The following is a 14,874-nucleotide window of genomic DNA, read 5'->3' as shown; positions in this document are numbered from 1 at the left end:
AATGTAAGTGAGCTGAAGAGATCCTTCTGTGTGCTGGTTCCATGCCCAATATGGATCATTGATTCTTTAAAAGAAGAATTTGCAGGCTCTTGCAGAATTGATAAAGACAGGTATAGTGCCAGAGGGATTCAAGCAATCCCAAGTTTGACCAGTATTAAGAAGGGAAATTTGCCTAATGCTCAACTTTGTAATTATCGACCTATATGCAGTTCATTATCACTAGATAAACTTCTGGAAAAACTGGTTTTCCAACAATTTAAATTTTTGGATTTGTGTCAAAGAAGAGTTAGAAAATCCCAAAGTACAGAGACAGTGTTCCAGTTAATGACTTCTGCTACGGACATTAGATTTGGGTGAAGGGGCAGTTGCAATTTAGACATGAAAGCCTATATCTATGCAGATGTCCAGCTTGTGCTACTAATGGACCTGTAAGCAGCTACAAAGAAGCTTAACACGTTTTGCAGCCATCTAAGAATGAACAAAATAATTCCATCGGAATTGCAACAAAATTGAGATTCTTTTGGTATAAAACATAAGTCCCAGAGCCTATGACTTCCAGTTAAAAACATAGATCAAAATCCTTGAAGTCTTACCGAATTCAGAATTCACCATGCTCCTGCAAACAAGGCAGCAGGAAAGGGCTATCAATTTCAACCTCTACAGCTACATCTGCTCATTAAAACATACATACTCACTGTGGTTCATGCCACAGTAACAGGCTGTATTACGGCAACACACTATACAAGAGTCTAATAGAAAAGGCCCTCTACAAACTCCAGATGATTCAAAATTCTGCTGTATTAATGGTAGAAAGATGCAAAGAAGCATGATCACATTACCAGTCCTACAAAACCTACACTGGTTACCAACACCATATCAGAACAAAATTCAGAAAGTTGTCACTGATTTAAGGATCCAAGAGGATATTAACCTATACAACCGAGAGCTTAATTACTTATTTCAAGAAGTAAATAAAAGCCTTTCTTGCCAGGTCTTTAATACCAAACCCTGAAATGCAAAGCAACAGATTGCAAGACACTACTGACATCTGAAATGCCTTAAACATTGTTACTGAAACATGTGCCTTCATATACATTTTTGCTTTGTTTTCTGAATAATTCACTTGCATTTTCCACTGTTTGCAGAACAGAGTCTGTATTTCGTTGAGTACCTTTTATTGCTGAAATGAACAGTTTGCTTGACCATTGACGAGGTGTCACCAAAGTTGAAATTGGTTCCCACTGTCCACAGTTCTGGACCAGGGAGCAGGAAGAGCTTGAGCTAGGAAAAGAACATCTTTTCAGATATGGTAGCAAAGTGTATAAAGCATCAGGCCAACATGTAAGCTCATTCTTAAGTAATTATTGTACATATGTTAGCTCTTCTGTTCCCTAAACACTTACTCTTGTGTTTCTGCAGGTGGTTTTCCTGGTGGAATGGGAGGGATGCCTGGCATGACAGGGATGCCTGGTCTCAATGAGTTACTCAGTAACCCTGAGGTTCTTTCAGCCATGCAGGTAAAACATTGGAGTAGCTGACTAGGAATACTTTTTTTTTTTTTTTTTTTTTTTTTTTTTTTTTTTTTTTAGCAGGTGGTTTAATCCTGTTTTAACAATGGCTATAAAAAAAAAAGGAAACTGTCAAATGACTAAAAAGCCTGCATGAAAAAGGTATGACACTAAGTGGTTTTACTTGTGTTAGTGTCATATCTTTTGCATGCATATTTAACAATAGTCATTACACCTCCCACCCTCCATTCAGCTTTGGCCAAGAAGGGACCATCCTCAGCCTTAAGCTCTAAACCCTTTGTTTTATTCTAAGCCGTTTCTTAGCCAAAAGTCCAAGAGCTGATTGGGTGTGATATTACACTACCAATAATACAATACACTGCTCCCACAAGTGGGAGAAAGGCTGCTGGGCAAACCATTTCCTAGAGAGACTTTTTTTTTCCTAAACAAAACATTTGTATATTCTCTTAATGTGCACATCATCTGAAGCATTCAACCTACAACAATCAAATTTTCAGCATAAATGTATGTATATTAAAGGTAGAAGCTAAAATATTGTAAAATATTGTTTTCCCTTAATCTATTGACCTAACCTAAAATTGAAAAAAATGTTCACATGAATTGCTCTGTAATACTTTTCTTGGTAATTTGGTGTCAATGCTTTATAGTATTTCTAGTCTTCCTTACTTTTGAAAACAGCACTTCAGATGTAAAAATGCTTTAGAAAATGAAGACCGACTATTTTCCTTTAGAAAGAATGCAGTTAGGTCATGGTGATGGTTATTCAATTTATCACATTTTATTATAGCGATATAAAATTTGAAACAGCTATTGGATTGCCTGCGTTTCTTTGTATACACTAGGGATGTGCATTTGCAATGCATTGGCAAGCCACAATGTATACGTCCCTATTCGTTGTATTCGTGGGTTCGCGAAACGTATCGCGATCCCCCACGAATACAAACATATCATTAGTTTTATTCTTTTGGCTCACAGTGATTTCTTAGCGGCAGTTTGAAATAGGAGATACAAAAACCAGCCCTTTTCTCACAGGACAAGCAGGATGGTAGTCCTCACATATGGGTGACATCATCAGGATGGAGCCCAATCACGGAAAACTTCTGTCAAAGTTTCCAGAACTTTGGCCCCTACTGGGCATGCCCAGCATGGCACTAACCCTGCAGCCAGCAGGGGTCCCCCTTCAGTCTTCTTTTTTCCGCGCAGCAATAGCTTCGCAGTTTAGGAGCTCTGAACTGATTCCTGACAGGAATTTTTCCTAACTGAATTAAATTAAAATACTTCGCCCCACAGGGGTCCCCCATCTAACTTTTCTCTACCGCGGTACTCCGGTAAGTTTTTTTTTTCACCGTTTTTCGTCGGTTACCGTCGAGTTTGGCCCTCGCGGCCTACTGGCCATCGACCGTACCATGGCTCAGTTTTTTGCCATGGCGTCGGGGTTTCGTCGGTGCCTGGACTTTACTCGCACCATGTCTATCACAGACCCTCATGGAGTCTGTGTGTTGTGTTTAGGCCGTGAGCATGATGTCCTAACTTGCACCAAGTGTGCCCTCATGACACCTAAGGGTTGCAAAGCCAGAATGGAGAAGATGGGACTCCTCTTCCGTGCTCACACCCCGATGCTGTCCATCGCATCGACGTTCTCTGAACTGGCACCGTTGAAGTCGTACCATCGACAACCGTCCAGTGACTGCCCTCCAGCGACGTCTTCACGGCCATCGACTCCCGTATCTCCCCCTCAAGATCGAGGGGATCGTAGGGAGAAGCATCGGCATAGTAAGTCTCGGACCGTCGGGAGCGAAATCATCGACCGAGCCACCGTCTAAGAAGCCCCATCCAGGAGCGGCACCGACCACTCCGGCGACTGGGACATCGAGGCCACCCTCACCCGATCCAGGGTCTGGGAGTTGCGATTCCGCCTGTAAAGGTGGTCCCTCCGACTGTGCCTCAGCCTCCCTCTTCCGTCATGGAGCCGGAGCTCATTGCCCCAGGTCTCCAGGAAGAACTGGACCGGTTGGTCCAGGAGGCCATCGACAAAGCGATGCAACGACTCCAGGTCCCACCAGCACAGAGAGTGGAACCGGTCACCGACCTGATTCCAGCAGCACTGGCACCACTGCTAACCCGGATGGAGGCGCTTAGGACTGCCCTTCCACCGGTGATTCCTGGGTCTCTGGCTCCGGTGCGCTCCCCAATGGCTGCTTCATCGGGAGGAGAAACACCGTTCCGCATTCCTCCTTCGGGAGTAGTGCCTCAGCCATCGATGCCATGCCGTCCCTCGCCACCGATTCACTCATCGGGGGTGATACGCACATCGGCGCCATCGATGCCGGCACCGATGCCCCTCAAGGTGTCCACAGTGCCCTCGGCGATTCCTTCGATTTTCTCGGAGCCTCAGCCTGGCCCTTCGGGTATCCAACCACCCTCTCGTCCTACAGGTCAGCCTTCTGATCCTTATGACACTTGGGATGATGATGATACCTCCACAGACACCAATGATTTACCTTAGCCTCCTTCTCCTGCTGAAAGTAGAAAGCGTTCTCCTCCAGAGGACCTCTTTCATTAATTTTGTGAAGGAAATGTCTGAGATGGTCCCTTTTCAACTTCAGACGGAGCAAGATGATAGGCACCAAATGATGGAGCTTCTCCAATTCCTGGATGCCCCCAAAGTGATCACCTCTATTCCCATTCATCAAGTTCTTCTTGACCTCCTGGATCTATAGCCCCAGTACACAGGAAAGCTGACACTACTTATCTCGTACAGTCAGCCCCGGGCTTTCAAAAGTCTCAGCTTGACCACCACTCAGTTGTGGTAGTCAGCTCAGAAGAAAGCAAAAAGAACGAAGCCACACTCCTCTACCCCTCCTGTCAAGGAACACAAGTTCCTAGACAATATTGGTCGACGAGTGTTCCAAGGGGCCATGCTCATCTCTAGAATTGCTTCTTATCAGCTGTACATGACCCAATACAATAGGGTCATCTTTAAGCAAATACAGGACTTCTCTGCAACCCTGCCTGACCAATTCCAAGAACATCTTCAATAAAGGCTTTGAAGCAGGAAAGCATGAAATAAGAACAGTTTAAGATATTTTCGACACCTCCACTAGAGTGTCTGCAACTGCCATTTTGGCACGGCGTTGGGCCTGGCTCAAGTCCTCGGACCTTCGCCCAGAAGTATAAGATAGGCTCTCTGCCCTGTATTGGTGACAATCTATTCGATGAACAGTTTCAGCAAATAGTGGCTGAATTGAAGGATCATCATGAGACCCTCAAACAGCTCTCATCGATACCTGCTGACTTCCCGTCTAGACAGCCCTCCAAGAAGGATCCTAAGAAGTCATTCTTCCGGCCAAGGAAGTACTATCCTCCACCGACAAGGACCCGAGTGACGAGGACTTATCATAAATCCCAGCCTCGCAAGCAAAAGTCACAAGCAGCTCCCCAGCCGAGGCCTGCTTCAGGCTTTTGACTTTCACTTGGAGAGCAGCAGCCTAATTCCTTTGCCAAGCATACCGGTGGGAGGTCGACTATGCCACTCTCTGCCAGCTCCTCTCCAATCTAAAATTAACCCACTACATCTATGCTGACTATGTCCAAATATTCATCCCAATAACAGAATCACTACAAAAAACACTAGAATTCTGGAACAACTGCTTCCTAGACATCAGCAATCTACTCTTGAGCATCAACTTAATTCTTAATCCCAACAAAACGGAATTACTCCTCGTTTCACAGGACAGCAACTATGCAATGTCCAACATACTCCCCACCAGTCAACCTTCATTCTCCTCTCAAGTCAGAAACCTCGGAGTCATCATGGACAATCAATTAAACCTAAAGAGATTTATTAATAACACCACGAAGGATGGCTTCTTTAAATTACAAGTCCTGAAACGCCTCAGACCCCTCCTCCATTTCCAAGACTACCGATCAGTTCTTCAAGCAATCATTTTCTCAAAAATCGACTCTTGCAACTCCCTTCTACTAGGCCTCCCAGCCAACACCATAAAACCACTACAAATGCTTCAGAACGCTTCAGCCAGGATTCTGACTAGGTCCAACAAAAGAAACCACATTACCCCCATCCTAAGGAACCTACACTGGCTCCCTATCAAGTTTAGAGTCTCATATAAAGTTCTCACAATCATTCACAAATCTATACACAATCTCATTCCACTAGAACTCAACATCCCATTACAACCACATATTACATCCAGACCGACGAGAGCAGCTTATAGAGACACTCTCCTTGCCCCACCTATCAAAACCTCGTTAAATAAACGATCTCTATCTACAGCAGGCCCTGCGCAATGGAACTCTCTACCTCCAGAACTCCGGAAGGAACCTTGCCCAATCACCTTTAAAAAGAGACTCAAAACTTGGCTATTCGAACAAGCTTTTAATACATAACAATAATCGCCCATCAATGTGCTCCTTGTAACAGGACTCCCTATTTACTTAGCCAGATTTCAGTTATAGAATATTATTACCTATTCGTATTCATTGTAATTTACTCCCCAGTTCATTGATCTGTTATCCTACCTGTTCGATGTAACCGCATTCTTATATGCCTGTTAATTGTTATAATGTAAACCGAAATGATATGTAACTTTGCTACATGAATTTCGGTATATAAAAATGTTAAATAAATAAATATGGCAAACGATCACAACCGACCATTGGGTGCTGGCAATCATTGCTCAGGGTTACCATCTGAATTTTCTTGCTGTCCCACAGGACTCCCCACCGCTACAAGTGTGGAGACTAGCCGACCACTTTGGCCTTCTGGAGCAGGAGGTTTCCCTTCTTCTCCAGTTAAGAGCAATAGAACCCGTTCCTCTTCCACAACAAGGCCTAGGGTTCTATTCCCGGTACTTTTTGATTCCCAAAAAATCTGGGGGCCTTCGTCCAATTCTGGACCTACGTGCCCTCAACAAGTACCCTCCAGCGGGAAAAGTTCAAAATGGTAACCTTGGGCTCCCTTTTTTTTTTTTTTTTTTTTAAATTTAAGGTTTATTAGAGAAATATAATACCGACAATACAAAACCATACAGCATCTGTGAAGCATGTACAATAACAAAATTGACAGTAGAAGAAATGCAATAAAGACGTACAACAGATTCTCCGTGTTTCTCAGTTATTGTGCAATCATATCCCCTCCCTCCTATTCCCCTCCCCCCACCCCTCTCCCCAACCGTCCCTGGGATCTCCTACACGGGTAGTATGAACAAATAACATAAGATAAAATCAAATCAAACATAAAGGGAAAAAAAAAAAATTCATAGCTTCTTCTGTTGTTGCTGCCAGGTTAGATATAAAGACCAAATACGCTGAAAGGCCCCTACTTGTTTCCGACGGTGCGCTGTAATCTTACTAAGGGTACAAACCTTTGCCACCCGTGACTGAACCTGCAGTAATGTAGGTACGCCCTTAGACTTCCAGTGTAAAGCTATCTCACATCGAGCAGAGGTGACCACCAATCTGACAAAGCGCTTTAAGGCCGTGTCGAGCTGGGGATAATCTGAGTTAAGCAGGGCAATTATGGGGGTCAGAGTAATAGAAACATGCAATATATCGGAAAGCCACGCAGCCAGCCCCAGCCAAAACTGGGAAACAGCAGCACACTCCCACCACATATGATAAAAGGAACCGCGCTCCCCACAACCCCTCCAGCACCTATCCGAGGCCGTGGAATAAATTTTATGGAGTTTAGTGGGGGTATAATGCCAACGATAAAGGAGTTTGAAACTATTCTCCAAGAATGAGGCTGATATAATACCCTTACACCCCACTGTAAAGATAAGTGTCCCAAAAGTCGTCACCCTGCGGGTGAAGTTGCAGCCATGTCCCTGTAGATTGCGGCCTGCTGCACCGTGGTGACACGTGCCTGCTTATCACAAGCCAGGAACAACACTCCGGGAAAAGACATGGAACCAGCAGTATCATTGCTCACTGATGCTGCCTCCGATCTAGTGCGCACAGCAGCCAGAGGAGTGTCCGCAGTGGCGGCCAGGAGACAACTCTGGCTTCGAAGTTGGTCGGCTGACGCCTCTTCCAAGACGTGCCTCACGAGGATGCCCTTCCAAGGATCCCTCCTGTTCGGCAGCGAACTAGAGAAACTGGCCAACAAATGGGGCGAATCCCCACTACCGCGGCTACCTGAGGACAGGAATAAGAGAAACCAGTGACCCTTCCCCAGAACTTCTAGGGGCAGAAGATCACAGCGCTTCAATCCATACAGAAGCACATATCAAGCGGCTCGCCCTGCAGGCAGGAGCCAATCCTTTCAGAACAAGCACAACAAAAAGGGAGCCGGCTCGAGTCCAGGTCCCAGCCGCACCCCACAATGAAAATCAGCCGACCCGTCCAAAGGAAGAAGCCATAGGGGGCAGACTTGCCCTGTTCTACCAAAGATGGGTCGAGATCTTCAGACAAGTGGGTCCTAGCCATCATTTGAGAGGGATATTATCTGAATTTCCACAACATCCCTCCGGACAGGTTTGTGAAATCCCCTGCCATGACCCCTCCAAGAGGACGGCAGTGGAAACTACACTGACCGGTAGTTGACCGGTTCCTTTGCAACAAGTAAAATCTGGACACGATTCCATCTATTTTATCGTCCCCAAGAAAGAAGGGATGTTCCGGCCCATCCTGCACCTCAAGTCTGTCAACCACCACCTGAAGATTCTTCGCTTCTGCATGGAAACCCTGCGCTCGGTCATAAGGGCGATACAACCAGGAGAATTCCTTACATCCCTGGATCTGTCGGAAGCCAACCTGCACATTCCTGTCCATCAAGAGCATCAGTGTTTTCTACGCTTCGCGATTCTGGATGGGCACTACCATTCTGGCTAGCCACAGCACCCCAGACGTTCACCAAAATAATGGTGGTAGTGGCAACACTGAGGAAGGAAGGAATCATCGTACACCCATATCTGGACGATTGGCTGATCAGGGCGAAATCCCCAGAGGAAAGTCACCAGGCAACCAACAGTCTCAAAACTATACTGGAGAGCCTCGGGTGGGTGGTCAACACAAACAAGAGCTGTCCGCAGCCCTCCCAATCTCTAGAATACCTGGGAGTTCGGTTCGACACCAAACAAGTCAAGGTCATCCTGACACAGACAAGGAGATCAAAACTGTTGACCCAGTTGCGAACCCTCTTGAGCGAGCTTCGTCCCACAGCATAGGACTACCTCAAAGTCTTCCGCTTCATGGCGTCCACACTAGAAGTAGTGGTATGGGCAAGAGCTCACATGAGGACCCCTACAGCGCTTCCTACTGTCACGATGGAACCCGCTGTCCCAGAACTACAGTCTCCAGCTCCTGAACAAAGTTCAGACCCAACTTCAATGGTGGCTACAAGAAGGCCATCTGAGCCAGGGAGTGAGGCTATCATCACCAGCCTGGATCCTGCTCACCATGGACACCAGCCTACGAGGATGGGGAGCATGCTGCCAGGAGCTAGCCTACCTACGGATCGGTCTCACTCTGGGACAAATCAGTCATGTCAGACAACGCCACAACAGTGGCCTACATCAACCGTCGGGGAGGAACCAGAAGCCAACAGGTGTCTCTGGAAATAGACCCCCTAATGAGGTGGGCAGAAGCGAGCCTTCGAGAGATCTCAGCCGCCCACATCGCAGGGAAAGATGACGTTATTGTGGATTACCTCGGCAGAGAAAGTATAGACCCAGGAGAATGGAGACTGTTGACCACAGCCTTCCAGTTGATAGTAAACTGTTGGGGAACCAACCATGGACCTCCTGGCAAACCGGTCCAACGTCCAAGTGCCCAGCTTCTTCAGCCGCAGACGGGAACCTCAGTCTCAGGGAATCGATGCCCTGGTACAGGCCTGGCCACAGGAAGCTCTATTATATGCCTTCCCGCCATGGCCCCTATTGGGCTGAATCATCCACAAGATAAAGCACCACAAGGGACCAGTACTTCTAGTGGCCCCGGACTGGCCAAGAAGGCCGTGGTACGCAGACATGCGAAGGCTACTGACAGAGCGTCCTCTTCCACTACCGCCACACAGGGACCTGCTCCAACAAGGGCCGATCCTCCATGAGGACCCAGCTCTATTCTCTCTTACGCCCTGGCCTTTGAGAGTACTCGCCTGAAGAAGAGCAGATACTCAGGGTTAGTAATTGACAACTTGCTCCGAGCACACAAGTTCTCCACATCCCTAACATACATAAGGATTTGGAGAGCATTCAAAGCCTGTTGTGAGGACCGCGACATCATCCCACGGTTAGTCAAAATTCCCACGATTTTGGATTTCCTGCAGAACGGCCTACAGAAAGGGTTGTGTCTCAACTCCATCAAGGGTACAGGTGGCTGCACTGTTATGCTACAGAACCAAGAGTGAGGGCAGTAGCCTAGCCTCTCACCAGGACATCTCCTTACTCAAAGGAGTCAAGCAGATCCGACCACCCCTAAAGTGGCCGGTGCCTCTATGGAACCTCAACCTAGTCCTAGACTTCTTAGCAGGAGCCTCCTTCAGACCTCTCCACAGCCTGTCCCTCCGCCTATTAACATTGGAAACTGCCTTCCTGGTGGCAGTCTGTTCGGCTCGTCGTATCTCCGAGCTACAAGCACTGTCCTGCCGGGAGCCGTTCCTCACTTACTCCGGGAGCCATTCAGTTACGCACGGTCCTGTCCTTCCTCCCCAAAGTGGGTTTTCACTTCCATCTCAACCAAGCCATCTCGCTACCATCGCCAGATGAGCATAAGCATCTGGAAGAATCTCGCCACCTACGCCACCTCAACGTTGGCAGACACCTAGTCTGATACCTGGAAAGGTTGGAATCTATACGAAAGACGACCATCTATTCGTCCTTCACAGCGGCAAGAAGCAAAGGGAAGCGGCCTCGTGGGCAACCATAGCCCGCTGGATCAAAGAAGTTATCAAGGCAGCCTACATAGAAGCAGGCAAGCCGCCGCCCTTGCAAGTCAAGGCCCATTCCACTAGAGCCCAGGAAGTATCCTGGGCGGAAACCAAGATGTTGTGACCCGCCGAGATCTGTCGGGCGGTGACATGCTCCTCCATCCACACCTTCTCCAGGTTCTACCACCTGGATGTTCAGGCTCTGGAGGACACAGCATTCGCAAGGGCAGTACTAAGTGGGCCACGGTCAGCCTCTCACCTAGTTCGGGAGTAGCTTTTATACATCCCATTTGTCCTGAGTCCATCTGCTACATGCTAGGAAATGGAGAAATTACTTACCTTATAATTTTGTTTTCCTTAGTATAGACAGATGGACTCTGCATCCCACCCATGGCTGCTGTCATGCATGAAATTCTCGGGCGACATCCCCGAGAGCGAGATAATCACGGGTAAGCCAAGCTTCCCTCCAATTAGGACACCCACCATACCGGGTGTCAACGTTTCTTGGTTGAGGGCACTGGCAGTCTCCAGATTTAGCCAACTCAACCAGACCAAGTTATAAAGTTAATCCAGTTATCCAAGTTATTCAGTCACGCATATATCCACAATTGCTTTTCGAGGAGAATACTGAAGAGCTGCACTTCCTGCAGGGGTATATGTACTAGGGCTGACGTTAGTTTGAAATCTGATCCATCTCCAACTGCTATCAGGAGTACACTATACCCATTGGTCCCGAGTCCATCTGTCTACACTAAGGAAAATGAAATTATCAGGTAAGTAATTTCTCCATTGTGGAACCCATTCTTGTCTCCGAAGAGGATGTTCCATATCCTACACTAGGTCAGAGAACACATCACAGATACTGTGAAGAATTTTTTTTTACTTTGTTGACTAGAGAGATGGAAGGAACAATCCAGCCTCTTCTCCACCTTCACTACAGCAGACCAAAGTCCCATTTCTTCCGAATGATGTGTGAATACATCAGAACCCTTGCTACGAGGTTCTTCATCCCCCCTCAATTGCAGCAGAATTATGTTGTTCAGAGGTGGTAGACCAGGGCATGTCCGCTCTGGGGCAATCAGGAGACCTCACTGGATTGCTGTTTTTGTCATTGGGTTCCTGGATTAGTGAGCCCACACCGTTAAGATAAGGTGATTCTACAGGTATACCTTCTGACCCACTTCTGGGTCTTCCTGACCTTACATTGCTTCTGGAGAACCTTATCCATTCAAAATAAATGGAAAAAAATCAAAAAGCCACTAGGTATCAGTGTACACAAGGAAAAAGACCTTGGCCAGATGTTTTTGGTCTCCAAATACTAGACATAACATTAGATCTAGTGGCTCTTCCAATTCACGATATCTGAACTTGCTATGGATGCGAATGTAGGAAGCTCCTATTTCTTGCGTACCTGTGGCCAAAAAGCTCTATGCTTACTGCTTGTATCTCTACTTACTAGTTTTATATGGTACAGTGTGTGTGTATGACTGCATTCAGAAACTAAAGTACCAGCGATATTCAGAATCTGGCGACTTAGGTTGAAAGTTACCCAGCTACAGTTAGCCATATAAACATCCCACTGAATATCTTTGATTAAAGTTATCTGCTCACCATTTTACAGAATATTAGGCCCAAAGTGGATAGTACTCTGCTTTCTGATCTGTGTAATTGATGGCTTCATGCAATATGCCACCAGTATGTCTAATACACATAGACCAGTCAGTTGGAGTCAACAGGATTTTATTAGTTTGTTCTGACTTTTGAGCAGATCAAACATTTTAATAATTAACATCTTAGTTTTGCAGGAAAACATAGCAAGTGTTTGTATAGTGATGGTAATGCATATCTCCTGATAATGGTAGTTGATAATTAGTTATTGATTATATTACTAATTTATTTTTACTTATTTATCTGTGATTATGACTTAATTTTGTTGGAAAATTTTGATCTGGAAAGTGATTAATAAATTTAAAATAAACAAGTCTTTTACAGCCTAGAGATACTTATTACACTCAACAGCTATTGGTTGCAGAAGAAAGCATAAGACATTTTCTCCATTCTTTGTCATTCGATTCTGTCTCATATCTCTTCAACCTCCATCAGACCTCTGCATATGGTGTGGGTTAGCATCAATAGTATCTGACTATGAACACAAGTTGGTAGACCTTCCTTGTATGGCGGACACCCTTTTGGCAAAAAAAACTCAGTTGCTCAATTAAAAGAACAGAATAGGGCTGACCAATCCCTCTTGATGTTGACTGCTCCCGAGCAGCCTTCCTCTTCGAGTTTGTGCGAGTTTTACAAGAGGCCCCTTTTCAGTAGTACTGCCGTCTGCTTGTTCCAGCTCAATGACAAAAACAACTTCTGGCCAGGCCCCAGATGTAGGAGTGTCATTAGCCTAAATGAGACTAATGGGTCCAGCCTAAACCTGGGCCCAATTTTTTGATCCCTTTGAATACTCAGCAGTCCTCTCTCCTGGTGGAAAGCATGATCCAGGCTTACTTGGATTTGGGGTGCTAGGATGACGAAGGGACTCTAGGTCCTCAAGATCAATGAGTCTGGCTACTATCCCTTCCACATTTAGACTCTCAATCCAGATCCATCACATTTGATGTAGCTTTGTGTGGAAATGAATCGCTCCTTCAGCCATGGGTTATAGTCCATCCCAGCATGCCACCATGGACATGACTTCTACTCCTGATATATTGTTATCCCAAAGAAATCAGGATTGAAGACTACTCTGGATTTCAGGCTCCTGAACAAAGCTCTAAACGTGCTCAATAACGCTAAAAGCTTTACTATTAGGCGAGATATCAATTTGTTGCTGCCAGATGACATTGCCCACATTGCTCTGGCTAATTCATCCTATCTATGGAAAATGCCATTTACAGTAAACAAACTTGCTTTATTAGTTTTGAAATCCTTTATTGTGTATACCTACTGTTGAATTTGTGCTACTGCTGCAATTTCTTAATCCCTGTCTTGAGCGCTATTAAATTGCCTCTTGTTATAGCTTCTGGACTCAAATTGAGGAGCTGAATTGAAGAAAAGCTTGAATCTAGTAAACGGCAATAGTTCTGAGCTGTTTCTTATAGCTGAAACCACCTGACTTTCTAAAATGTGCAATGAGAATGAAGTTGAGATGATGCCTAGTCTTGCAAACTAATTTCTTTAACACAGGTACTCGTGACCTGTCGACAGGCAGGCACTCAGCCTTTGCTCCCCTTGCCCTCCACAAATTAGACATGACAACTATATGGAATAACAAATAAGGCCGCAGTTTATTAAATCTAACCCGAGCCACAGTTAACAATATTCCAAACTTAACTCCCTCCACCTCCACCACCTGCCGCATGCCATTCTTCACTTACCATCGCGGCCCAATGGTAAGCAGCTCGGAACCCCTCCCCCTTGTCCTTACCCCGCCACGCCATCGGCGAGGGTAAGCTGGCGGCCTGAGCATCGGCCCCTTCTTGCTCTTTAGGCCTTCTCGTGCAGCAGCCCCAAACTGCACGAGCATTACCCCCCCAGCAACGTGCCCTTCCCCCTTACCACTAATACACACTCAAATATGGCTCGGGTTTCCGCCACTAACAAGGCGACTTAAGTGCCCTTCAGCAACCCGGCAACTTAAGGCCTTGATTGACCTGACCTGACATTTGAGCTAATTGCTAATATAATAACCTAGACATGAACATTTGGTTGTTTCCTACACATGAATTACTATGTTATATTAGTCTACCATTCTGTGTAATATGTTTTGAACTGCTTAGCTGGAAAGCTATCTAATAAGACAATGATGATACTTATTTTTCTCACCTGTTTTCTTTGCATGACAGGATCCAGAAGTAATGGCAGCATTCCAGGATGTGGCACAGAATCCAGCTAACCTATCAAAGTATCAGAACAACCCCAAGATCATGAACCTGATAAGCAAACTTTCCAACAGCTTTGGCCGTCAAGCATAGAGTGAACAAGGATGGGTGCTTGTGAAGATGAGCTGGGATATAACAAAAAAAAAAAAGCCCATCATACCTCTGACTTTCTAGATAAAAGCAATAGGGTGTTCTGTGGAAATACTGTGCATCTGAATCCTGTATTGTGGTGACTGATTTCTGATTGATCAGTATGATTAAAAAAAATTATTCATATGCATTCTCCCTGTCTGAAGTGGTACCATTTGCTGTTAAGTGTTAGAGGAATCAACAGGCATTCTATATATAAATTTAGAAAACTAATTAAAGATTGTTTGGTTTTTTTTGGTTTTTTTTTTTTAAATAAAAACTTGGAGTGTGTTTCCCCAATTTACTTATTAGTGAGAAATTGGTGTTAGGTTTCTTTGCCAACGGTGCCAGGCCATTTGATTTTATTTCTTGCTTTAGGAATGCCGATTGCAATGGGGATGGGAATTTTTTCATTAATGTAAAGATGTCCAAGATGTAGATGTGAAATTAGTAA

The 14,874-nt window shown here is 45.4% G+C and overlaps 1 protein-coding gene across 2 annotated transcripts in view; it reads left to right on the top strand.

Moving 5' to 3' along the window:
- ST13 (ST13 Hsp70 interacting protein) overlaps positions 1-14,558 on the top strand; it is a 219,197-nt gene extending 204,639 nt beyond the window's left edge. For both annotated transcript variants that reach the window (XM_029590454.1, XM_029590453.1), the window contains exons 11-12: positions 1,420-1,517; positions 14,256-14,558. In XM_029590454.1, the coding sequence (XP_029446314.1) occupies positions 1,420-1,517; positions 14,256-14,384 (227 nt within the window). In that variant the 3' untranslated portion in view covers positions 14,385-14,558. The remainder of the gene's footprint in view (positions 1-1,419; positions 1,518-14,255) is intronic.
- Positions 14,559-14,874: the final 316 nt, after the last annotated feature.

Source organism: Rhinatrema bivittatum, chromosome 2 (genome assembly GCF_901001135.1).
Source record: "Rhinatrema bivittatum chromosome 2, aRhiBiv1.1, whole genome shotgun sequence".
NCBI lineage: Eukaryota > Metazoa > Chordata > Amphibia > Gymnophiona > Rhinatrematidae > Rhinatrema > Rhinatrema bivittatum.
This window is presented reverse-complemented; position numbering and strand designations above follow the sequence as displayed.